The sequence below is a fragment of the Pelophylax lessonae genome (assembly GCF_965119305.1).
Source record: "Pelophylax lessonae genome assembly, chromosome: 8".
Classification (NCBI taxonomy): domain Eukaryota; kingdom Metazoa; phylum Chordata; class Amphibia; order Anura; family Ranidae; genus Pelophylax; species Pelophylax lessonae.
In genome coordinates this window covers 92001755-92029025 of record NC_138775.1, presented here as the reverse complement: position 1 = coordinate 92029025, position 27271 = coordinate 92001755, and the positions used below count along the sequence as shown (strand labels likewise).

At 46.5% G+C, this 27271-nt stretch overlaps 1 protein-coding gene across 1 annotated transcript in view; it reads left to right on the top strand.

Moving 5' to 3' along the window:
• SFMBT1 (Scm like with four mbt domains 1) overlaps window positions 1-27271 on the top strand; it is a 320697-nt gene that overhangs the window by 190999 nt on the left and 102427 nt on the right. The window contains exon 12 of the mRNA XM_082266048.1: window positions 19025-19151. Within this exon, the coding sequence (XP_082122174.1) occupies window positions 19025-19151 (127 nt within the window). The remainder of the gene's footprint in view (window positions 1-19024; window positions 19152-27271) is intronic.

Genomic DNA, 27271 nt, shown 5'->3' with positions numbered 1-27271 from the left:
GGGTTCGAGTAAAAACCCTGAAAACCTTCCAAGGTCGAAACCTGGGACAATCATCCCTTGAAGAAGCAGGCCCTGTAAGCGGTCTGGGGACAGGCACAAGTTGGAAGGAAAAAACGGCCATCCGATCACAAAAAGGACTACACCGCTGCCTGGAGAACACTGCGGCCAAATGCACTCCTCCTGGGTCCCAACATCCACTCGATGGAACCCAGTGAACGTATGCACCGACGACCAGACCACAGCCTTGCAAATCTGAGCCATAGAGGCTTGATGGCGAAGTGCCCAAGAGGAACCTACTCCTCTGGTAGAATGTTCCTTTACAGGAAAAGGTGGAACCTTCCCTTCTAAACCATACGCCTGGTTCATAACCTGGCAAATTCAATGATAAATCGTAGACTTGGATGCTGCCAACCCTTTCCTGGGCCCTCCTGGCAGCACGAACAAGAGATCGGTCTTACGAATCTGAGCTGAACTTTCCAAGTAAATTTTAAGTGCACTCACTATATCAAGAGAATGCAACAACTTTTCCTCCTCTGTCTGAGGATCTGGAAAAAGGAAGGTAGCAGGGCCGGACTGGCTTGCCAGGATAGCGGGAAAATTCCCGCCAGGCCGGCTGCCCTGGGGCTGCTGTCGGCTATGAGCTGAGCTCAGCTGCTCTGGGACGTTTTTTTTTTTTTTTTTTTCTCTCACAAGAGCAGCGGCCGGGTGCCGCCCACTTCATTAGCACTGGTGCCTGGTTGAGTGATTTGCTTTGCTGTGCAGCCACGCCTCCTTTGGTCAGCTGGTTGAGTCGGGGCTTTCACAGAGCTCCAGTACAGGTGGGCGTAGCTAGAAGAAGTTACACAGACAGCAGCCCCGATCATTGCTTCCTGCCCAGCACACATCTCTCCCTGAATGAAGATCTGAGAGGACAGATGGCAGCCTTCATCTTCTCCCCGTGAGTCCTGACCTTCTCTGCCTTCCTCCCTGTACAATGCTGTGTGTAAACCTGCCCTGCATCTTACATTGCAGGTTTACTGAGACAGACAGAGAGAGAGAGACGTTCTTGAACAGGTTAGGGATATACTGGGACATCTGAGGTGATTCATAGATGTATTCTACACACATCTTATATAATAAGTTATAGTATGTATATGGAATACATCCATGTATCACCTCAGATGTCTAAGCATATTCCTAACCTATTAGAAAAATCGAAGTATAACAGCACTGAATGTAAATACATAACAGAGCCAACTATAGGAAAGTATAAAAAAAAAAACTCCACCCATGCAGTGTAGGTGTGGGGAGGGGGAGGGGGAGGGGGAGAAAAGCCTCTTTTACCTTATTCCATGCTGCAGACAGCTCCAGTGCTCTCTTCCTCCACTCAAAGTCCTGACATCATCACATACAATGCAGGGACATTAACCCTGTATAGGATGATTGGGAGGCTGGAGTGTGACCACAGCCAGTACTCTACATAGAAGTTGAAGGGGACAAGTCACAGCACTGGAGGAAGCCTACAGGAGCCAGGAATAAGGTAAAGCTGGCTACACACAGATTGACATTTGTCCAGTTCAGCAGGGAACAGCTGAATTTCAATCTGAGTGTAGCTCCCCCAGTATTCAGGGTGTAACATGTTCTAGTTGCCCCCTCTCCTCAGGCACCTGTACAATGTCCGCAACCTCTGATCATCTCCTGTAACATGTTCGCAGCCCATGACCTCTCCTGTACAATGTCCGCAGCCCATGACCCCTCCTGTACAATGTCCGCAGCCCATGACCCCTCCTGTACCGTGTCTGCAGCCCATGACCCCTCCTGTACCGTGTCTGCAGCCCATGACCCCTCCTGTACCGTGTCTGCAGCCCATGACATCTCCTGTACAAGGTCCGCAGCCCATGGCATCTCCTGTACAAGGTCCGCAGCCCATGGCATCTCCTGTACAAGGTCCGCAGCCCATGGCATCTCCTGTACAAGGTCCGCAGCCCATGACCTCTCCTGAACAATGTCCGCAGCCCATGGCATCTCCTGTACAAGGTCCGCAGCCCATGGCATCTCCTGTACAATGTCCGCAGCCCATGACCTCTCCTGAACAATGTCCGCAGCCCATGGCATCTCCTGAACAATGTCCGCAGCCCATGGCATCTCCTGTACAAGGTCCGCAGCCCATGGCATCTCCTGTACAATGTCCGCAGCCCATGACCTCTCCTGAACAATGTCCGCAGCCCATGACATTTCCTGAACAATGTCCGCAGCCCATGACATTTTCTGTACAATGTCCGCAGCCCATGACATTTTCTGAACAATGTCCGCAGCCCATGACATTTCCTGAACAATGTCCGCAGCCCATGACATTTCCTGTACAATGTCCGCAGCCCATGACATTTCCTGTACAATGTCCGCAGCCCATGACATTTCCTGTACAATGTCCGCAGCCCATGACATTTCCTGAACAATGTCCGCAGCCCATGACATTTCCTGTACAATGTCCGCAGCCCATGACATTTCCTGTACAATGTCCGCAGCCCATGACATTTCCTGTACAATGTCCGCAGCCCATGACATTTCCTGAACAATGTCCGCAGCCCATGACATTTCCTGAACAATGTCCGCAGCCCATGACATTTCCTGAACAATGTCCGCAGCCCATGACATTTCCTGTACAATGTCCGCAGCCCATGACATTTCCTGTACAATGTCCGCAGCCCATGACATTTCCTGTACAATGTCCGCAGCCCATGACATTTCCTGTACAATGTCCGCAGCCCATGACATTTCCTGTACAATGTCCGCAGCCCATGACATTTCCTGAACAATGTCCGCAGCCCATGACATTTCCTGTACCATATCTTCAACCTCTGACCATCTCCTGTATCCTGTACGTGGTCTCTGACATCTCCTGTACTGTGTCCACAGCCTCTGACCATCTCCTGTAACATGTCCGCAGCATCTGACCATCTCTTTTCTTTTATCGTGTCTGCAGTCTCTGAGAGGGAGCCTGGAAAGAAGTTTGCTCTTATATTTATAAAGTCCTATGTGCTTTCATGTCTGTCTTATCTATATATAATACACTTTTCAAATGTGCTTTAAAACTCATGGTTTTCCCTATTATGAACAAGAAAATAATGGCGTTATGCTGTTGGGCTGGTATAATAATGCTATGGGGCTGGTATAAAATTATTTCCAGGGCTGAATTTTATTCCCAGTCCGGCCCTGGAAGGTAGCATAATGTCCTGATTCAAATGAAAGGTGGACACCACCTTGGGCAAAAAACCTGGGTGTGGATGTAGAATCACCCTATCTTGATGAAAAATTAAGAATGGCTCTTTACAAGAAAGAGCTGCTAGTTCCGATACCCTTCTAGCCGAAGTTATCGTAATCAAAAAGGCCAGTTTTCTTGGTCAGAAGAACAAGGGGAACTTTCCCCGTGGGCTCAAAAAGCTGTTCTAAATTTGGTGTGGGGAAATTTAGATCCCAATAACATAATGGTGCCTTCACAGGTGGAAGCATACGTAACATTCCCGAATGAAGGTTTGCACCAATGAATGGGAAGCGATCGGTTCTTGGAAGAAACTGATAAGGCTGAAATTTGCCCCTTTATTGTGCTCAAGGCTAATTTCATATCTATGCCTGCTTGAAGGAAAGCTAGAATTCTCCCGATTATACAGTATATTTGCGGGAATGAAATTTCCTGTCTTCACACCAGGTAATGTAGGATTTCCAGACCCTGTAATAAATGTTTCTAGAGACTGGTTTCCTAGCATGTATCAGGGTAGAAACTGCAGGGCCAGATACTCCCCACTCTTTTTTAAAATTAAGGGTTCAATAGCCAAACTGCCAAATTTAGAGACTGTAAAGCAGGATGGGATATCAGACCTTGATAGAGTAGGTCCAGACGCAGTGGAAGGACCCAAGGCTTTGTCACTGCCAACCTCTGGATTTTTGCATACCAAACCCTCCTCAGCTATGCCGGAGCTACCAGGATTACTCGATATCAGCTGCACCATAGTAAAGGCATAAATCAGGGAATACTCCTCCAAAGGAGTCACCAAAGCATCCACTCCAACTGCGAGTGGATCCCTGGTCCTGGACACAAATCTCTTCAACTTGTTGTTGAACCTGGATGATCAACAGATCTATGTCTGGGACCCCCTAGCGTAGGCAGATTGATTGAAAAATCTCGGGATGTAAGGACTATTCCCCTGGAAACTTCTGTTGGCGACTCCGAAAATCTGCCTGCCAGTTCTTTATTCCTGGAATAAAAACTGCTGTCAGGCATGGCACAAACTTCTCTGCCCAGGACAGGATGACATCCACCTCTTTCTGGGCTGACTGACTTTGTGCCTTTGATATAAGCCCCAGGTCACTGGAGGAAAGTATTTCCCCCTTCTCCAGATCTCTGGTCAACAACCACCAATTCAGACTCTGACGTACTCTTGGTACAAGAGACATGGACCAGTCCAGAAACTGAACCTTTCCGGTCCATGTAGACAGAATGATGTTCTGCAAGGGTCTGGCATGGAATTGAACATGGGAAATTGCCTCGAATGCAGACACCATCTTTCCCAATACCTTCATGCAAAGACACACAGAAGGATATCTCAGCCTTACTACAGACCAAACCGGATCCTTCAGGTCTGTGACCTTCCTTCTTGGCAAGAATACCCTTGCCTGTACTGTGTCCACAAGGAATCCCAAATACTCCAGATGCTGGACCGGCTGTAATGCTGACTTTGCCAAGTTCAGAATCCAACCCAGACGTTCTAGGAACTGTACTGTCTGGTGGACATTTTGGTATTATAAGTAATAGTTCTTCCAGATATCCTATTACAGATATCCCTCAGGACTTTAGAACAGCCAATACTGGAGCTAGGATCTTTGTGAACACTCTTGGAGCCGTGGCTAACCCGAAGGGCAGGTCCACAAACTGAAAATGACGGTTTTCCACTGCAAAGCGTAAAAATCTTTGATTGGAATATAGGCTTGTGAAGATGTGCATCCTTGATGTCTATGGATGCTAGAAATTCCTTGTAGGGAGGCCTTGACTGAACGAATAGACTCCATACAGAAAGTACAAATATTCAATAACTGGTTTAGAGCGATCTTCTTTTTAGGGGATCTGTCAGTATACTTGACCTTACAAATCGAGGATGTGAGGAAACCCGAAATTCCAGTCTGTACCCCTGTGAGATGGTGGAGATAACCCAGATGTCCTGAAACATTTCCACCCAACCCTTCGAGACCCGAAGCAGCCTTCCCCCCCACCCAAGTGAGTGGGGACACCCCTTCACAAGGTAGGCTTAGAGGAAGACTTGGCTAATCTCTGGGCCCAGGGCTTTTTCTGTCCCTGCCCTGAATGCTTGGTTCCAGACCCAGATGAGTGCTGGGGAATCCTAAAAGAGGGATGCTTGCTCTTCATTTTTGCGGGTAGCAAGGTACTCTTCCCCCCGAGATCTTTTGGATATACTTATCCAGATCATCACCAAAAAGGAATTCTTCATGAAAAGGGAAGACTATCAGCAATCTTTTACATGGTAATAGTGCAGACCAGCTCTTTAACCAAGGGATTCTGCGCATATGCACTGTCATCAGAGCAAACCGTGACATTTGCTGTATGGAGTCTGTAAGAGCATCCACTGTGAAACATAAAGTGCGAGGCAGATCTGACAGATCTTCCACAGACTCTCCTTAAGAAGGAACTGTCTTGGACACTCGCTTTATACGGTCTTTTAAAGGATAACAAACTCCTATGTCTGGTTGTATCGCAGGTCCTGAAGCAGCAAACAAGGTTTTCAATAAAGATTCCACTTTTTATCTGCTGGATTTTTAAAAACCTGGGCATTCTCCACAGGGCACGTTAAACTCTTGTTAACCGAAGAAATGGCAGCATCCACAGTAGGTACAGTGCCTTGCGAAAGTATTCGGCCCCCTTGAACTTTGCGACCTTATGCCACATTTCAGGCTTCAAACATAAAGATATAAAACTGTAATTTTTTGTGAAGAATCAACAACAAGTGGGACACAATCATGAAGTGGAACGAAATTTATTGGATATTTAAAACTTTTTTAACAAATAAAAAACTGAAAAATTGGGCGTGCAAAATTATTCAGCCCCTTTAAGTTAATACTTTGTAGCGCCACCTTTTGCTGCGATTACAGCTGTAAGTCGCTTGGGGTATGTCTCTATCAGTTTTGCACATCGAGAGACTGAAATTTTTGCCCATTCCTCCTTGCAAAACAGCTCGAGCTCAGTGAGGTTGGATGGAGAGCGTTTGTGAACAGCAGTTTTCAGTTCTTTCCACAGATTCTCGATTGGATTCAGGTCTGGACTTTGACTTGGCCATTCTAACAACTGGATATGTTTATTTGTGAACCATTCCATTGTAGATTTTGCTTTATGTTTTGGATCACTGTCTTGTTGGAAGACTTATCTCCGTCCCAGTCTCAGGTCTTTTGCAGACTCCATCAGGTTTTCTTCCAGAATGGTTCTGTTAGGAACACTCCCTGTGCACACTGAAGTGCTGTCATGAATCTGCCACTAAAGAGTTAACTTAGTGCAGACTAATTGCACTAACTGGCAAAAGGCTGGCCTATTTAAAAACCTCAGGAACACTGAGCCTTTGCTGTCTTGTCTGCAGCTTTACCTGTACTTCCTGATCCTGAACCTGCTGTTTCCTGTTGACCTTCTGATCAACCTCCCGGCTTGTCCACTACATCGTCTGCTTGCTGCCCGCCCTGACCTTGGCTCGTTCCTGTGACCACTCTCCTGCCTTATCCTTGTCGGCTTATCCGCTTCAGATTCTGGACTTGTTCACCTCCTGGTGGGGCAACCCTGAGGACCGCGACCTGGTGTTCAGCACGCAGCAAAATCCATCCTCACCATCAGAGGCCCTGGTGAAGACCTGCTGTCACTTAGACTCCGCACCTCAGACTAGCCCGTGTCTACCACCAGTGTGACCCGTCCGTGTTCCTGTTGTACCATGTCCCACGAGGCTACCTCTGCATGTCAGGCTCAGCCACCAGCACCATTACAGTACAAGACAGCCATGTCAGAGCCTGCAAGAGGGGCCTCTCCTCTGGACGAGATCTGCCAGCACTTGGCAGCATTCTCGCAAACAGTCAAGTCGCTCCAGTACGGCTATGTGCACTTGGAGGAACGGTTGCGCTCTGTGACTAACCCGGGGAACCCTCCTGTTTCTTTGGTACCCCCAACTTCCACGACACCAACAGCTTTGGCCTCAGGACCCACAGGGGTGATACTACCACCTGAACCCAGGGTTCCTACACCAGAGCGATTTTCAGGAGATCGGGGCAAATTTAGGGCGTTCCGTAACGCATGCGAACTTTATTTCTCACTGCAGCCCCGGACTTTCTCCTTGGAAGCCACCAAGGTTGGATTTGTCATCTCCCTACTCTTGGATGAACCGCAGTCCTGGGCACACCGACTTCTTGAAGAGCGCAGCCCACACCTAGACTCCTTGTCTTCTTTTTTTCGTGCCATGGCTCAATTATACGATGATCCACAGCGCACTTCCACAGCGGAAGCTGCTCTTCATGCACTCCAGCAAGGCTGCAGAGCAGTAGAGGAGTACGTCACGAATTTTAGACGGTGGAGCACTGATACCCAGTGGAACGACGCAGCGATACGTCACCAGTTCCGCTCAGGCCTATCTGAGGCTCTGAAGGACGAGCTAGCCTAAGTTGGCGTTCCAGACTCCCTAGAGGCATTGATTTCACTGGCTATCCAGATAGATCGCCGGCTTCGTGAGCGCCGTGCGGAAAGGTCTTCCCAGCACCCCCACCCGTTCTGGATGATACCGCGTTTCGCAACTCTGGCCCATGTCACCTCCACCAGGCCCATTCCGGCCAACCCGGCTCCTGCTAACTTCACACCAGATGCCCCAGAACCCATGCAGCTTGGAGTTATGCGGTCTATCCTAACCACTGAAGAACGACACCACCGGCAAAAGAATAACCTCTGCCTATACTGTTGTGAAGCCGGCCATTACGTACATTCTTGCCCAGCAAAGTTACGCAAGTTTCTCTCCATCTCTCCTTCAAGTTATTCAGCATCCGCTGCCAGTGCTACTCACTTAGCACTCCCTGTTTCGTTTAAACTCCCGGGAGGTACAATACCAGTCACCGCAATTATTGATTCTGGAGCGTGGAGCTGTTTTATTGATCTCACGTTCGCCATCCAACAACACATCCATCTTCAAACCAAGACTCAAGGACTTTCCATTTTTCTTGCAGATCTCATATTAAGTCTGGACCTGTGACTCAGGAGACCCCTCCACTTCCTGTGGTCACTTCTTCAGGTCACAAAGAGCTACTCAGCCTGGATGCTATTGCTTCCCCTTTATTTCCGGTTATCCTGGGATTGCCATGGCTGCAGGCCCACAACCTGCAAATCGATTGGATGACAGGAACGATCAAATTTCAGTCTGATTACTGCATAAACTCCTGTTTACCGGTCTCTCTCAACCCTGACAGTACCCTGCTCTGTTTGGACTCTGACACAGATCTGCTTTCTGCTGTGCCTAAGCCTTATCATGGCTACCTGGACGTTTTTAGTAAACGGGGGGCAGAGACCCTTCCTCCTCATCACACATACGACTGCCCATTCGAGTTACTTCCTTGGGCCGAGATTCCATTTGGTCGTAACTTCCCTTTGTCAGAACGGGAATTGGAGGCTCTGAAAGAATACGTGGATGAAAATCTAAAGAAGGGGTTCATTCGTCCATCGACATCCCCAGCAGGGGCAGGAATCTTCTTCGTGGAAAAAAAGGACCACTCTCTCCGCCCCTGTGTGGACTACCGGGAACTAAATAAGATCACAGTCAAGAACCGTTACCCTCTTCCCCTGGTACCAGAACTTTTCCAAAGACTGAGGTCAGCCTCCATTTTCACTAAGTTAGACTTACGTGGGGCCTATAATTTGGTCCGTATTCGTGAGGGGGAGGAGTGTAAAACAGCGTTTCGCACCAGGTTTGGGCATTTTGAATATCTGGTGATGCCCTTCAGCCTGTGCAACGCCCCAGCAACCTTTCAACATTTTGTAAATGATATTTTCAGAGACTGGTTAGATATCTTTGTTATTGTCTACCTGGACGATATCTTGATTTCTCTGCATCCCTGGATCAACATCGGGGACATGTCAAAAATGTCCTCGGCAGACTCCGCCAACACGGATTATATGCCAAGCCTGAGAAGTGTGAATTTGAATGCCAGAGTATTCAGTTCCTAGGTCTCATAATTTCCACTGAAGGAATTAAGATGGATCCCCAAAAGGTCTCAGCCATCTTGGACTGGCCACCCCCGTCAGACAAGAAGGGGGTCCAGCGCTTCGTAGGTTTTGCCAACTTTTACAGGAGATTTATTAAGGGATTCTCTGACATAATTTCCCCCATTACATAGCTCACGAAGCAGAATACCCCGTTCAATTGGCCGCCTGAAGCCCAGACTGCCTTTCTAACCTTGAAAAGTCTCTTTACAACTGCTCCCATCCTGAGTCACCCGAATCCTGCCCTTCCTTACCTTCTCGAAGTAGATGCATCAGAAGTGTCCGTTGGGGCAGTTATTTCGCAAAGGCAGGGTACTAAAGATCTCATACATCCTATAGCCTTCTTCTCTCGTAAACTTTCCCCAGCAGAAAGGAACTATGACGTTGGCGATCGAGAACTTCTGGCCATTAAGGCTGCCCTTGAGGAGTGGAGGTGCTTGTTGGAAGGGGCAACGCATCCTATCCTCATCTTCACAGATCACAAGAATCTTGAGTATTTAAGAGCTGCTAAACGGCTGAGGCCACGTCAGGCACGTTGGGCATTGTTTTTCTCAAGATTTTCCTTCCATATTACCTACCGGCCCGGGATCTAAAAATGTCAAGCCAGATGCGCTCTCCCTCATGTTTGATGATCCAAAGGAAGTGCCAGTACCTGACACCACCAGGTAATTTCTTGTTATTACAGACCAACCTGATGGCCCAAATAAAGCAAGCTTCTGCAAACAATCTCTGTCTCCCTGAGGTGTCCCTGGTACCCAGAGATGAGTTATTATGGCTTGAAGACAAGATCTTTGTCCCTGAATAGGTTCGAGTGACGGTTTTAGGGTTATGCCATGACCACCCTCTGGCCGGCCATTTTGGTACTCATAAGACCCTGGATCTATTACAACGAACATTTTGGTGGCCAGATCTGGAACAGAGTTGCAAGGAGTACGTGAAGTCTTGTACCGTCTGTACCCGGAGCAAGTCTATAAGAAACAAGGCGTGGGGCCTGCTCGGGCCACTACCAGTCCCTGACAGGCCTTGGAAGATGGTCGCCATGGACTTCATAGTGGAACTTCCCCCCTCAGAGGGCTGTTCTGCCATTTTTGTGGTCGTTGATCGTCTATCTAAGATGGCCCATTTCTTGCCACTCAGGAATACGCCCACGGCCAAGGAGACCGCAGAAGTTTTTATTAAAGAGATCGTTAGGTTTCATGGGGTTCCTGCAAATATTGTTTCAGATAGAGGGGTCCAGTTTACCTCCCGCTACTGAAAAGCTTTGTGCGACGCGTTGAAGATTGAGCTGTCCTTGTCTTCCGCCTACCATCCTCAGACTAATGGACAAACCGAAAAGGACAAACCAGACGTTGGAACAGTATATCCGTTGTTTCACCACATTTGTCCAGGATGACTGGGTGGCCCTACTACCATTGGCAGAGTTTGCATACAACAAAGCTAAACATTCTGCTACAGGGCAAGCTCCGTTCTTCGCAAACTACGGTTTCCATCCGTCCGTCCTTACCGGACGTTCCCGCTGAACCCACAGTTCCAGCAGTACAGGATATCATTAGTTTCCTCAACCGCAATTGTAAACTGCTGCAGGATGCTATAATAAGGGCACAAGCAGCCTCTAAAAAGATTTTTGACAGGAAGAGGAGAGGGGAACTAATTCTTCAACCAGGTGACCAAGTATGGCTATCTACATGCAACCTCCACCTAGCCTGTCCCTCAAGGAAATTGGCACCCAAGTTTATTGGACCCTTCCCGTGGACCCTTCCCGGTCAAGAGGAAACTCAACGAGGTCTCATATGAATTACACTTACCTGATTCTCTTAAAATTCATCCGGTGTTTCATGTCTCCTTGTTAAAACCTACAGTCCCTAACTCCTTCCCGGGCAGACGCTCGGAACCACCCTAACCTGTGATTGTCGATGGGGAGAAAGAATATGAGGTGGAGGCTATTTTGGATTGCAGGGGGAGGAGAGGTCAATTACAGTTTCTCATAAAGTGGAAAGGTTACGGCCTGGAAGAAAATTCCTGGGAACCGGAACGGAATATTCATGCTAAAGAACTGATCTACGCTTTCTTTCGCAGTCACCCACAAAAGAAAGACCTATTGGGCACCCGGAGGTTGCCCTTAAGGGGGGGGGGGGCAATGTTAGTAACACTCCCTGTGCACACTGAAGTGCTGTCATGAATCTGCCACTAAAGAGTTAACTTGGTGCAGACTAATTGCACTAATTGGCAAAAGGCTGGCCTATTAAAACACCTCAGGAACACTGAGCCTTTGCTGTCTTGTCTGCAGCTTTACCTGTACTTCCTGATCCTGAACCTGCTGTTTCCTGTTGACTTCCTGATCGACCTCCCGGCTTGTCCACTACATCGTCTGCTTGCTGCTTGCCCTGACCTTGGCTCGTTCCTGTGACCACTCTCCTGCCTTATCCTTGTCGGCTTATCCGCTTCAGATTCTGGACTTGTTCACCTCCTGGTGGGGCAACCCTGAGGACCGCGACCTGGTGTTCAGCACGCAGCAAAATCCATCCTCACCATCAGAGGCCCTGGTGAAGACCTGCTGTCACTTAGACTCCGCACCTCAGACTAGCCTGTGTCTACCATCAGTGTGACCCCTCCGTGTTCCTGTTGTACCAGATCCCACGAGGCTACCTCTGCACGTCAGGCTCAGCTACCAGCACCATTACAGGTTCTGTATTTGGCTCCATCCATCTTCCCATCAATTTTAACCATCTTCCCTGTCCCTGCTGAAGAAAAGCAGGCCCAAACCTTGATGCTGCCACCACCATGTTTGACAGTGGGGATGGTGTGTTCAGGGTGATGAGCTGTGTTGCTTTTACGCCAAACATAACGTTTTGCATTGTTGCCAAAAAGTTCAATTTTGGTTTCATCTGACCAGAGCACCTTCTTCCACATGTTTGGTGTGTCTCCCAGGTGGCTTGTGGCAAACTTTAAACGACACTTTTTATGGATATCTTTAAGAAATGGCTTTCTTCTTGCCACTCTTCCATAAAGGCCAGATTTGTGCAGTATACGACTGATTGTTGTCTTATGGACAGAGTCTCCCACCTCAGCTGTAGATCTCTGCTGTTCATCCAGAGTGATCATGGGCCTCTTGGCTGCATCTCTGATCAGTCTTCTCCTTGTATGAGCTGAAAGTTTCGAGGGACGGCCAGGTATTCGTAGATTTGCAGTGGTCTGATACTCCTTCCATTTCAATATTATCACTTGCACAGTGCTCCTTGGGATGTTTAAAGCTTGGGAAATCTTTTTGTATCCAAATCCGGCTTGTATTCAAATCCGGCTTTAAACTTCTCCACAACAGTATATTGGACCTGCCTGGTGTGTTCCTTGTTCTTCATGATGCTCTCTGCACTTTAAACTGACCTCTGAGACAATCACAGTGCAGGTGCATTTATACGGAGACTTGATTACACACAGGTGGATTCTAGTTATCATCATTAGTCATTTAGGTCAACATTGGATCATTCAGAGATCCTCACTGAACTTCTAGAGAGAGTTTTCTGCACTGAAAGTAAAGGGGCTGAATAGTTTTGCACGCCCAATTTTTCCGTTTTTTATTTGTTAAAAAGGTTTGAAATATCCAATACATTTTGTTCCACTTCATGATTGTGTCCCACTTGTTGATTCTTCACAAAAAAATTACAGTTTTATATCTTCATGTTTTGAAGCCTGAAATGTGGCAAAAGGTCGCAAAGTTCAAGGGGGCCGAATACTTTCGCAAGGCACTGTATATTCCATTTCTAAGTAAATTTTTCCTCCATAGGATAGCATAGAGAAAACATTTCATGAGGAATAAAAATACTATCAGGAGGGTCCCAATAAATATACATTACTTGCTCCAAGAGCGGATGTACGGGAAACGTCTGAGGACTATGAGGAGGGTGCAATGAGCCCAGAGAGGAAAAAGAGACTTCAGCCGTCTCTAAGGGAGAAAATTTGTATCCAGACCGGACTATTTCAGTGAGACTGAACTAACAATCTGTGGGTTTGAGAGGCTGACAAAGACTCCCCTGACCCTGACTCCTCAGAAGTGGAAACCTCAGCTTGACCTTCCATAGGGTAATTTTCAGCTTCTCCTTCCACATCCTCTGCCCAATCCTGAACTGATTTAGGGGGATGGCTCAGGTGAGGTGCATCTCCCTCCCTCCCTCCTTTGTGATGCTGCAATCATGCCAGCAATTCTACCCTCAAAGCCGTCTAAAGCCGATGCCAAATCGTCCTTAGTAACGTTGGTTGCGGCAGAAGCACCTGGAGTAGCTACTATGCCTGACAAACGTCATGGCCCAGATTGGCTAGTTGCCTCTGGCTCTTAAGGGGGAGTAGACACAGAGGAAGCACGACTAGGTCCTTCAAGGCCTGATGGTAGCATCACAGTGCCCCTTCCAGCTTTGCACTCCCAGCCCTTTTTCGGGCAGACATTGCTTTGTAGCAAGACAAACTTGAGGAACTAACTTCAGTGTACTCAAGGCTTGTGCAAAGCTATACAGCTTATCACACACAGCACTGATTATCCCAAATATACAGAATCTGTTTGGCCCAGTAATCCTACATCCACAGTGACTCACGCAACCCAGCTGCTGCTGCTGCTCTGTGTTCCCTTTATCCTCTGACAGAGGCTTGCGCGTTGGAAACAGTTCCCTACAAATTGTGCCGTTTTATGCTGTATAGCGCATGCGCGGCTTCTTACGTGGCGTCCACGTGCACACCATTCGCATTCAAACAGGCCCCCCCTGCAGAGTATGCCTGTTTTAAAAGGCAAAGATTCACCCTTGCGAAAAAGGGCCTTTGCCACAGACACGCTATCGAGGGAGGGGACGAAACACGTGGGCGCTTTCGCGCAAAGGCGAAAGCAGCAACATGGGGTGAGAGCAGCTTAGGCCGAATTGGTTTTTCACAACTGGTACCTTTCAGGTGATCAGTACAGGATGAAAACAGTGTGTCAAACAAACAAGCAAAGAAATAATGTTTAACAAGATGTATTTTGCATAGCTTAACATCCATTGTCTCATGCACACATTGGTTTGTCACAGCTGATGCCTTTTAGGTGATCAGCACAGGGTGAAAACAGTGTGTGAAACAAGCAAAGAAATAAGGTTTAACAAGATGTATTTTGCATAGCTTAAAATCCATTGTCTCATGCAGAGACCCACATGGCACTCCGTTTCTGTTATCTCCTAAATGGAACAGACCTGCCACAGGATTCTGGTTGAAACAGGAATCCAATCTTCATCCATCACGGTGAGCTTTTTCTAGCCGACCTTCAAGGACTGGGTCCCCTTGCTTTTAGAGGGGCCACGGCCTTGGACCCGTAGAGCACCCTGCATGGAGCGCCTTTGGGATTTGGTATTTCCCAGGGTCCAGTGCCTAAAAAGGACATTACAGGAAAAACCTTGTATCTGCTTTCCCAAGGCTCAGGTACCACGTTTTTAGTCTTCTGACTTTTAGATGGTTCTGATAGCTAACCCCCTTAGATTCAGTGACCTTTGATCGGGGTATGTAGCATAATCTTCTTTAAAGAATATGGGGAGAGACTCTACACCGTGACCATCACCTTTAGACACTGGCGAAAAAACGAGGTACTTCCCCTGTGGGAGGGGTTATATAGGGGGACATCCTTTCTGATTTGGTTGCCAGTGTCCTTCACCTGTAGGTGGCTATATAACCCATATGCTTTGATTTATGGCTCTGTGTCCCGTGATGTACAAAAAGAAAAGTATTTTTCCTAACAAATTCATTCAAGACCATGTTGCAAAAATGAATACGCTCCAATGAAAGTCTTAGAAGCAAAGCTAAATTTTAGACCACAAATTCCTGATTAACAAGAATTCAACTACTGGCGAGTCTAATTATTCATTAAACAGGTGTCCAGCAGACAGTTGATTATAAAAGGGCATTACTTGCTGTCAGCAATGGAACCACATGGAAGAGAAATGTCACAAGGCCTGAGAAAGCAAATCATTTCTTTACACAAGAAAGGTGAAGGCTACAAGATCAGCAAAGCTTTACTTATCAGTCCGAATACTGTAGCAATCGTGATACAAAAAATTTATAAAGATGAAACTGCAACCGTCCCACTGAGACGTCCAGGCCATCCACAGAGGTTAACACCTCTACAGGAGCATCTTCTGATGAGAAGGGTTGAAGAAAATCGCCATGTAAAAATTCACTGGTTAGCTAAAGAATTAGAAAGCAAAACTGGGGTCATTGTTTCCCAAGACACAATATGGCGTACACTGCAGAGGAATGGCATGCATGGGTGTTGTCCACGATGGAAGCCTCTCCTAAAGCCCATGCCCAACAAACACCTAGAATTTTGCCAGGGCCCATGCTGAAAAAGAAGACTACTGGCACTACTGTTTTTGGAACTAATGGCTTTAAAACTGTATGACATTGCAAAGGTGAGGAGTACAAAGAAAAATGCATGGTGCCTACAGTGAAACATGATGATGACATTGTCCTGTGGAGCTGTGTGTGTGCTGCTGGTGTCGGTGAGCTGCATTTCATTGACCGTGTCATGAATGAGGAAGAACAGGGTGGTGAAGGTGATTCAGTGGCCATGTAGGTCTGATCTGAACCCAATCAAACACCTATGGGGAATTATGAAGAGATAAGTTGAGCATCACTCTCCATCCAGCATCCAGGCTCTAAGAGGTTGTTCCTGAAGAATGGAAAAAGATATATGTTGCAAAATGTCGCCAACATGTTCATTCCATGCCTAGAAGACTTGGTGCTGTCGTTACAAATCATAGAGGTCATTTAAAATAGTAGATGTAGTAGTTTTTATTGTGGGGTATATTCATTTTAGCATCAACTAATTTGAATAAAATGGAAGATTTTGTAATATAATGAGCTAAACAAATGTTCTATAAAATTCAGTTTTGTCAAAATTTTAGAAATTGTTCTTGTATTAATTGAGACATTAATTAAAATCTTACTCTTCAGAAGGAGTGTACTCATTTACACAGAGCTGTACTGTATGTGCACTGTAATGCTGAACTGTGTGTGTGTGTGTATGTATGTATGTGTATATATATATATATATATATATACAGTCAGGTCCATAAATATTGGGACATCGACACAATTCTAATCTTTTTGGCTCTATACACCACCACAATGGATTTGAAATGAAACAAATAAGATTTGCTTTAACTGCAGACTTTTAGCTTTAATTTTAGGGTATTTACATCCAAATCAGGTGAACGGTGTAGGAATTACAACAGTTTGTGTATGTGCCTCCCACTTTTTAAGGGGCCAAAAGTAATGGGACAATTGGCTGCTCAGCTGTTCCATGGCCAGCTGTGTGTTATTCCCTCATTATACCATTTACAAGGAGCAGATAAAAGGTCCAGAGTTAATTTCAAGTGTGCTATTTGCATTTGGAATCTGCTGTTTTCAACTCTCAATATGAGATCCAAAGAGCTGTCACTATCAGTGAAGCAAGCCATCATTAGGCCAAAAAAACAAAACAAACCCATCAGAGAGATAGCAAAAACATTAGGTGTGGCCAAATCTACTGTATGGAACATCCTTAAAAAGAAAGAACGCACCGGTGAGCTCAGCAACACCAAAAGACCCGCAAGACCACGGAAAACAACTGTGGTGGATGACCGAAGAATTCTTTCCCTGGTGAAGAAAACACCCTTCACAACGGTTGGCCAGATCAAGAACACTCTCCAGGAGGTAGGTGTATGTGTGTCAAAGTCAACAATCAAGAGAAGACTTCACCAGAGTGAATACAGAGGGTTCACCACAAGATGTAAACCATTGGTGAGCCTCAAAAACAGGAAGGCCAGATTAGAATTTGCCAAACAACATCTAAAAAAGCCTTCACAGTTCTGGAACAACATCCTATGGACAGATGAGACCAAGATCAACTTGTACCAGAGTGATGGGAAGAAAAGAGTATGGAGAAGGAAATGAGCTGCTCATGATCCAAAGCATACAACCTCATCAGTGAAGCATGGTGGTGGTAGTGTCATGGCCTGGGCATGTATGGCTGCCAATCGAACTGGTTCTCTTGTATTTATTGATGATGTGACTGCTGAAAAAAGCAGCAGGATGAATTCTGAATTGTTTCGGGCAATCTTATCTTCTCATATTCAGCCAAATGCTTCAGAACTCATTGGACGGTGCTTCACAGTGCAGATGAACAATGACCTGAAGCATACGGCGAAAGCAACCAAAGAGTTATTTAAGGGAAAGAAGTGGAATGTTATGCAATGGCCAAGTCAATCACCTGACCTGAATTTGATTGAGCATGCATTTCACTTGCCGAAGACAAAAATGAAGGGAAAATGCCCCAAGAACAAGCAGGAACTGAAGACCCGCGTCTGGTGATGTCTATGCGTTCCAAACTTCAGGCTGTAATTGACTGCAAAGGATTTGCAACCAAGTATTAAAAAGTGAAAGTTTGATTTATGATTGTTAATCTGTCCCATTACTTTTGGTCCCTTAAAAAATGGGAGGCATATATACAAACTGTTGTAATTCCTACACCGTTCACCTGATTTGGATGTAAATACCCTAAAATTAAAGCTGAAAGTATGCAGTTGAAGCACATCTGTTTTTTTCATTTCAAATCCATTGTAGTGGTGTATAGAGCCAAAAAGATTAGAATTGTGTCGATGTCCCAATATTTTTTGGACCTGACTGTATGTATGTATGTATGTATGTATGCATGTATGTGTGTAAATATATATATATATATATATATATATATATATATATATACATACAGGTCAGTATCTTAAAAAACTGAAAAAAAAATGGTTTCCAAATCAATAAGCCCATTTCTGTAAAATCTGCTCTGCTGCATAAGGGGTAGATGTGAAGATGTAAGCTTAAAATAGGACCTAAAATAAAACTGACTCAAAAGCATTTTAGTTTCCTTTTTCTCTTCATTGTTCAGACTAGAAAGGATGCCCTCTGGTGCCCTCTAGCGATCAGTTGTATTATGTCCCTAATATAACTTTGTTACCTAAGAAATTCTTTTGCTACACTAATAATGTGGGTTTTTTTTTCTGTGTCTGCAACCGTTGCATTACCTTACATTGAAAAGTAAAATGCATTATATAAGCTTAGTTAGACTGGTCCATCCAGGGATAGCTGGTTGCTCGGTTGCTCGTCATGTTTAATTCTTCTAGTTTAGCCCTGAGACACTTTTGGGAATGTTCTTCTCTGCCCTGTAGCCAAAAATAAGTATCTGATAAATATGAATGAAAGACTTGTAATTTAAAAGACTTAAATCTGGTCATCTTGTATTCCCTGTTGGATAATTGTAGCATCATGATATATTGCAGCATAGATATAATGTCAGTGCAGTTTAGTAGACACTGAACGGCAAAGTGAATCCTATGCATTGGGGCCTAAGCAAATTGTAAAATCCCCCAATTAATTGTTAACAGGTGGATGGAAATCGTAAAAGATTTGTTGTGTCATGCGCAATGAGGTTACTTAAAAGAATTAAATTTCTGCCCCCTCCCCCCACCTACACCAACTGTAGACAACAGCAGAGCAAAATATTTTACTGCTACACCGTGATAAATACCCACTGTAATTTGCTGTTGTGCCACATTAAGATTTCACCAGTAGTTGACAGTGCCAGTGAAATATATCATCCATTTTTATATGGTGTCACAAATAATAAAAACAAAGTTAAAGCAGATAAAGCAATATTTTATTTATTGACTATATGACTACTATCACAAGATTTTCACCTAGACATTTTGTTCATCTGCTCAGCCCCAGAGTGATCATGTCTTTCAAGAGAGGATGAAGCTAGAAGCAGTCAATCCTTTCAACCCCCAGGATATCTGTGTAGCTACCATAACCAAGGTCACTGGCGCTTACATCTGGCTTAGACTTGAAGGTCTGTAAAAATTCACTTTTTCATTTAAAGTATGAAGTTACCTGTATTGAATATTGGCTTTTGCATTTTGTTGGGGGGAACTGACATGGGTCAAGTCTCAGAAGTATAGGGTGATTTGGGCTGATTCTATCAAGCTGTAATTGGTCTGAATTTACCAATGGAAGTAGCAGCCACAACAGATCAAAAGCTTTAGGAAATTGTACTCTTAAAAAAATCCAAAGCCATCAACTTTACTGTAAATTGCTCAGTAGCAAAACTAATTTAATTATGAGCTTCTTATTTGCAGTACCACACTGCATTGTCAAATTTATTACAATTCTAAAACAAAGTGCATAAACAGAACAGCCTCACATTCCTCAAACCCTCGTCCATCCCTATATGCCCAATTATTCCCAAAATTTTAAATTCGGGTATGTGTTTTTTTTTTTTTTTTTTTAAGAATATTTTGTTGAGTTTACATGAGATACAGTAAGTAGAAAACACAACCATATCCCCCTTCCATAAAGAGGGCAAAGGCAAATACAGGAACCAAAATACATTTAAGACCTGAAGCAGCCACGTGAGTGGCAAAGCGTTAAAACTGTGAAGAGTACAGAATCTCTTGCACGGAGCATCTTGTTGGGGTACACGCATAGTGGAAGCAGAGAGACCAAAGTATACTTTGGGTTAGAATGAGACAGGTTACAAAAAAGAGTCAGCTGTAGTGTGAGGAGAGGAAGTCCACAATCCCCAAATGTTTTCACACTGCTGGGTGACCTCTGTTTGCTTACGTTAACTTGTAGAGGGGAGAACAGAGTTAATCTGACATATCCACATAAAGTTTGATAGCTGCTTGCTATAGGGGCAGATGTGTGGCCTCACTCCCCAGAAGCCAGGCTGCGTGCGTCCATGAAGGCACACTGCATGGCTCACAGTGTAGTGTAGTGAGAGACAATGGCTCCTGCTGCTCTGAGTGTAGTATAGTAAGAGCATGGTAAGGGGAGAGAAGATCGGCAGCCGGGCACAGAGCTGGATTGATGTAGGACTTGGTTAAGTGTTTGGGGGGGGCACAGCAAGTACAAAACTTTCTTTCGTTCACTGACAGACACAGCTTCAAGTCTTCAGACCATTGGGCTTATGCTCTTGCTCTCTAGGAGTAGAACTAGGTGGAAAACTTTTTGGTTACGCCCCTGGGGCAGTCCCAGAGGGTATTGCATCACTTTCTGCTATAGGACTCCAGCTTTTTCTGCCAAGTCAGGAGTAGGGACCTGGCCCTCTGCTGGGATCTGCTGTCCTGGCATTTTTTCCTATTTAAATTGAATTTTTTTACTTTTTCTTTATTATTTTTGTTCCTTTGCGAACTACAATCAACAGCCGGACTGTGCAAAGCACTGGATATTCTAGATCCTTAGTCTTCCCAGTCTGGCCTGCAAGCACGACCCAACTACTAGCTCCGTGCTAAGTTGGCCACAATATAGCCCCACTAGACGGGGGCTGACCGGCGAGTGAAACACCTCACGAGGTTGCATAGCCCCGGTCAAGACAGCAGTCACGACCAGATTCGCAGCGTACCTCGGGCCGCAGCACCCCCATTCCAAGATAGTGCAGTGGACTGCTGGTAATGGCACCTGCCTGGTGACCGTGATATGGTGAGTAGTGTCCCCCCTTCTTTCCTGCGTAAATATTTGGGGCCCCCCTGTGTCCTTCCTCCCCCTGGTGCTTCCCCCTACTCCTTGCAGGGTTCCCCCTTAAATTTGGTTTCCCTCCCCTGTCCCCCCCCGACCCCTGTTTGGTGGCATGGGTGAAATTGGGTAGGGAGGCTTCGTGGTGCTGGGCTGGAGGAGCTAGGGGTGTCCATAACTGGGTGCTGCGGGGGGGGGGGGTTTCCCTAGAGGGACCTCTCCAGGAGTCTGTACATTTTTTCCGCCGGGTCCAGGGTCCCTTGCAGCAGCACGTGGTACCGCCATTTTTCTGTGGTCTCTGTGATTCCCGGTTCGGCGGCCATGTGTCTGTAGTTCAAAGGCCATGTTTTTGGTTTCCCTATAGACTTGCATTGACAGACATTTTTCTGGCATCTGAGACAGTGCTGAGGCAGTGGGAGCCTCTAGTGTCAGGTCAGCGTTTCCTCTTCTTCTTTCCAGCAGTGTGGCAGATTGTTTTGGTGCTTTCCAGCTCGGGTGGTGAGTCTTTGGGGGTACACTATCTTTCCTTGCTGTATACAAAGCTGGGGGTACACTGCTTCTTGTATTGCCACAGCAGTGCACAGGGAGGAGGGGCCCCCCGTTTTAAAATTAAAAAAAAAAAATTCTTTGCTGAGCAGCGGTTCCACTTACCCTTTATGGTCATGGAGCCTGGGGAGCTCGTTTCACCACCTGATCCACTCCTGGAAGCTGCGGGACTTTCTGAGTCTCAGTTTGCCTGGCAGCCATGACAGCAGCCCTGCAGTCACTAGTAGCCAAAGTAGATATGGCCATGCAAAGGAGACTTGGCAAGAAGAGTCCCCCACCTTCACCTGTATCCTCTGCTTCCTCAGATTCTGAGGTGGATTTGGCCGCCGCAGACGAGAGTCAGCCCACTGGGTCTGCATCCACGCATGCTGAGTGCTCTAATAGTGAGGATGAGTCCTCCTCCTCTGCAGCCGCGCATTAAAAAGCGCTGGTGGATGCCCTGATTGAATCAGTGTGGGTAGCTTTAATGTTGGAGGACTCAGCTACTGCCAAATCTTCCAAGGTGAATAAGGTTTTTTCCTTTCCTGCCTATTTTGACGAGATTGTCACTAGTCAGTGGGGTTCCCCAAAACGCATGGTTGGAATACTGAAGCATTTTGCTAGAAGATATTCCTTTTAGGAGTCTCTTCTGAAGAAACTGACTGTTCCCCCATCAGTAGACTCTCAGGTTTCCACACTTTTGCCGGTGGAAGATTCCCCGTCTTTTAAGGACCCTGTGGACCGGTCCGGTACCTTTTCACTATGGCTGGTCCGGTATTTGTTACCACCTTGGTATCCCAGACCTTAACGGAATGGGCTAAGGTTTTGCGCAAGGATCTGGAGGGGAGTCCACATCCTTCTGAGCTGGCAGGCCTAGTGGATCAGTTGTTACAAGGGTTACAGTATATTTGTGATGCATCCCTGGATGCGGCCCCCCTGGCCGGCAGGGTTTCTGTGGCGGCAGGGATCCTTCGCCGCATGATCTGGTTGAAGTACTGATCAGCCGACCAGGCTTCTTAAAAGGTACTGACTGATCTTCTCTTTGTAGGTGACCGTTTGTTCGAAAAGATCATTAAGGGCCTTACGAAGGCAAGAGTACTTTGCTTCCACAGGCTGCTAAGGGCAAGGAACCTCGCCGTAAGAGGGGTCCCTTCTTTTCGGCTCACAAGTGGCCCTTTCGTACATCTGGATTGCAGGTAAAGGGCTTGAGAGCCACCCTTAACTTTGCAGGAGGCTCCAGGAGACCCTGGAATGGTAAGTCCAAAGCGGGCGCGTCTGGTTCCGCAGACAAGCCTTCAAGCAGCCTGAAGGGGCGCCCTCACCCGCATCTGGGGTGGGGGCAGATCTTCGTCTTTTTCCGGATCCATGGATCTTGCTCATTTAGGACAAATGGGTCCACAAACTGATTTGGTTCGGTTACAAGATCGAGTTTCGGTTCTTGCCTCCAGCAAGGTTCTTTCCTTCCAACTTACGCCTGACTCGCGATTATCTGCGGGGCCTATATGGGGCAGTGCAGGACCTGTTAGCACAAGGAGTCATTGTGCCGGTAACAGAGTCGGAACGTTTTCAAGGTTTTTATCAAATCTGTTTACCGTTCCCAGGAAGGAAGGCAAGGTTCGCCCAATCTTGGACCTCAAGGCTCTGAACCACTTTGTGCGTGTTCAGAAATTTCGAATTGGAGTCCATCCGTGTGGTAGTGGGTTTCCTTCATCAAGGGGATCTTCTGGCTTCTATCGATCTCAAGGGGGCTTACCTTCATATTCCAATATATGTCGGGAATCAGCGTGTTCTTCGTTTTTGCCATGGGCGAGGAGCCCATTCGTGGCCTTACATTTTGGTCTCGCTTCAGCTCCTCAGGTGTTCACAGGTTTTAGCCCCAGTGTTGGCTTTGCTTCGGCAGAAGGGGATCGTGGTACTAGGTTACCTGGACAATCTGCTTCTTCGGTTCTAGGAGTCGACTTGGACATTACTGTGCGAACTCTACAGGAGTTCGAATGGACATTGAAATTTCAGAAATCGGCTTTTACTCTGTCCACCAAGCTGAACTACTTGGTTTGACGCTGGATTCAGCATCAGCCTGGGTGCTTCTTCCACAGACGAAACTTCTGAAGTTGCAGGATGTGATTTGACTCCTGTTGTCAAACCGTGGGTCGTCGCTCAGGACTTGCATGCAGGTGCCGGGTCTGATGTTTTCCACCTTTGAGGCAGTTCCGTTTACTCAGTTCCATACCAGACCTCTGCAAAGAGAGATTGTGGCCAAATGGAACAAGGATCCACTGTCGTTTTGACAATCTGATCCTGTTGAGTTGGGGTACGAGGGGGTCTCTGATATGGTGGCTCTGCTCTCCAGCGCTTCGCCTGGGAAAATTCCTTCTTCCCTGTATTGGAAAGTGATTTCCACGGATGCCAGTCTGTCTGGGTGGGGAGGTGTCTTAGGAGCATACTCTGTCCAAGGAGTTTAGACTTGAGAGGAGTTCAGTCTGCCGATCAACATACTGTTGATTCGTGTGATCGGACTTTGTCTCAGTTGACGGATCATCTGCTATGGCAGTGGCATATGTGAATCATCAAAGGGGCACAAGGAGTACCCTGGCTGCCTGGGAAGTAGTCGGCATCCTGGGGTAGGCAGAACTATATGTTCCGGCCCTATCTGCTGTGCACATTCCGGGGGTAGAGAGAATTGGCAAGCGGACTATCTCATTCGGCAGATGTTGGATCAGGGAGAATGGTCTCTTCACCCGGAGGTGTTTCATCAGCTGTGCCTCCGGTGGGGGACCCCCGATGTGAACCTTTTGGCCTCCCGTCTCAACAGGAAGGTGCAGAGGTTTGTGTCAAGGCCTCAGGATCCTATGGCCGACACCGCAGATGCCCTGGTGGCCCCTTGGGGTCAGTATAGTCGGATTTACGCTTTTCCTCCAATACAACTTCTGTCGAGACTGCTACGCAGAATCGAGTTAGAAGGGATTCCAGTCATTCTGGTGGCACCAGACTGGCCTCGCTGGTCTTTGTACGCAGGCCTGGTAAGGCTGGTAGCAGACGTCCCTTGGAAACTTCCTCTCAGGCAAGATCCTCTGTCTCAGGGACCAATCTTCCATCCTGCTTTACAGTTGCTAGCTTTAACAGCCTGGCTATTGAAAGCCAGGTGCTGAAGGACAGCGGGCTGACGGAGTCAGTGATTCCTACGCTGTTGAAGGCTAGGAAATCTACTTCCAGGAAGGTTTATCATCAAGTTTGGAAGGCGTACATTACTTGGTGTGAGTCTCGGGGGGGGGGGGGGGGTTTCTCCCCGTTCCTTTTCTGTGTATCGCCTGTTGGTGTTTCTACAACTATGTGTAGATCAACGTTTAGCTCTGGGCACCAACAAGGCCCAGTTTTCTGCTCTAGCCATATTTTTCCAAAGCGTTGGTGGTGAAGTCATTGGTTCACACTTTTGTGCAGGAAGTTCGCCATCTGGCTCCTCCAGGGTGATCCCTGGTACCTCCTGTGGGATCTAAATTTGGTACTGTCGGTACTTCAAAAGCCTCCTTTTGAAAACTTTTGTGAACTTCCTTTTTACTCTATCGCACAAGGTGGCCTTTTTGGTTGCTATTACTTCTGCTCGTAGGGTGTCGGAGTTGGCTCGGGAGTGGTTCACAGGGACAAGGTGGTGTTACAACCCTGTTAGGCGTTCCTTCCTAAGGTTGTCTCTGGGTTTCATTTGAATGAAGATAGTGTTGCTGTCCTTATGTTCTAAGCGGAAACATCCTAAAGAAATTTCTCTACATTCTTTGAATGTAGTCAGGGCAATTTGGGTGTGCCTGGCGATGACTGAGTCGATTGGGAAATCCAATTCTTTGTTCTTACGGATGGACCTCGTAAGGGGCCGGCCGCATCTGCTGCGACAATTTCCAGATGGATCAGGCAGACGGTGGTGCAGTGGGAGAAAGACAGGCGCCACTCTAAGTGTAATATGACTCGTGTTTATTGGAAATTCACCATATTACATACTCACAGACGTTTAAGTAGAAAACAGCAGTGGATATTCATCCAAGAAGTGCGATAAGTCCGGGTGCCTCTACAGAAGAATTCGACTGGTCCGCTGTGGAGATCCGTTGAAGCCGGTATAGGACGGCGTATCCCGGACCCTGGGGACACTGTCGGGGATTCCGACGGCGTACTTCCGGCTTGGGCGTGGAGCGTGATGACGTGAACAGGCGACGCGTTGTCGGAGCATGCGCTCCTTCCTCGGGCCTCTGCTGTTTTCTACTTACACGTCTGTGAGTATGTAATATGGTGAATTTCCAATAAACACGAGTCATATTACACTTAGTGGTGCCTGTCTTTCTCCCATAGCTCTCTGCAAGTTCATCTTCTTCACTTGTGGCAGAGCAGCCTTCAAGTGTTCACAGACCTGCTGTTTTTTTTGATGGACTTTATGGACTCTATATGTGCAATGCATTTATAGTTTTTCCATTTGTCTTGTATGGTTCTTATAGAAGGTTTTTATTGATGGTTATCCTTCGATTTTTTTGCGCCAGTACACCCCCGGTGCTGTAGACGGTGGTGCAGGCCTATTCTATTTTGGGTCAGGTTCCTGCTTTCCCTGTCGAGACGCATTCTACAAGGGTAGTGCTTAGTGCCTCCTGGGCATTCCGTCATCAGGCATCAGTGGTTCAGGTGTGCAAGGTGGCTACGTGGTCATCTGTACACACATTCACTAAGTTTTATAGGGTGGATGTACTTGCATCTTCGGATGCTGCTTTTGGCCGCAAAGTTTTGCAGGCTGCGATTGCAGAGGCTCCATTTCTACCTGGTTGGCTATGTTTAGCCTTGTTGGGAATTATATGTATTGCTGTGTTTTTCCCACCCCTCATGTAGATACTGCTTTGGGACATCCCAAGGGTGCTAAGAAGACATTGAGCTGTGTCTGTCAGAGCTTTTACAGTAAGAGAAAACTGGATTTTTGTCTTACTGTAAAATCCTTTTCTCTGAGGTTCACTGATGGACATAGCACCTGCCCCTCTGTTGGGTTCTGTTCTTCTGACACTGATTGTTACAAACTGAGCAGGAAGTGATGGTATACCACCTGGGACTGCCTCAGGGGCACAGCCAAAATTGTTTCTGCCTAGTCCTACTCCTGAAGAGAGAGCAGCAGAAGCCCAAGGGTCTACGAAGACATGGAACTGTCTGTCCGTCAGTGAACCTCAGAGAAAAAAAATTTAAGGTAAGAGAAAAATCTATTTTTTCCCCCGCTGGAGCAAATTGGATCATGCTTTATTGTTTTTTTTTTTTTTTTGCCTTCCTCTGGATCAACTGTGGATATTGGATATTGTATATGAAGGTTTTCTATTTGAGTGTGCTGGGCTTTTTTTCCACTTTTGTTGGGAAAAAAACAATCCCCTCTAGGTGATCAATGTACATTACAGGGAGTTTTACAAACGTAGTAACAGATTTTTACCTTTTGTTGCTCTGAAGAAATAGCTGTTTGTTTCACAATGTCCTTTGCAGACTGATCCTGATTGAGAAGGGCTGGTTCATTATCAGCTGGTGCACTCTGTGTTCCAACGAAAAAAGCTGCAGAATTTGCATCTCTTTAGAAGAATTTAACTTTTGGCGAGTACACTTTATTGTCAAAAGTACCGGTACACCTGTCTTTACACGCACATAAACTTTATTGGCATCTCAGTCTTAGTTCGTAGGGTTCAATATTAAGTTGGCCCACCCTTTGCAGCTATAACAGATTCCACTCTCCTGGGAAGGCTGTCCACAAGGTTTGTCTACAGGAATGTTTGACCATTCTTCCAGAAGCGCATTTGTGAGGTCAGGCATTGATGTTTGTTTGAAAGAAGGCTGAGCTTGCAGTCCCCGCTCTAATTCATCCCAAAGGTTTTCTATCGAGTTGAGGTCAGGACTCTGTGCAGGCCAGTCAAGTTCCTCCACCCCAAACTCGCTCAT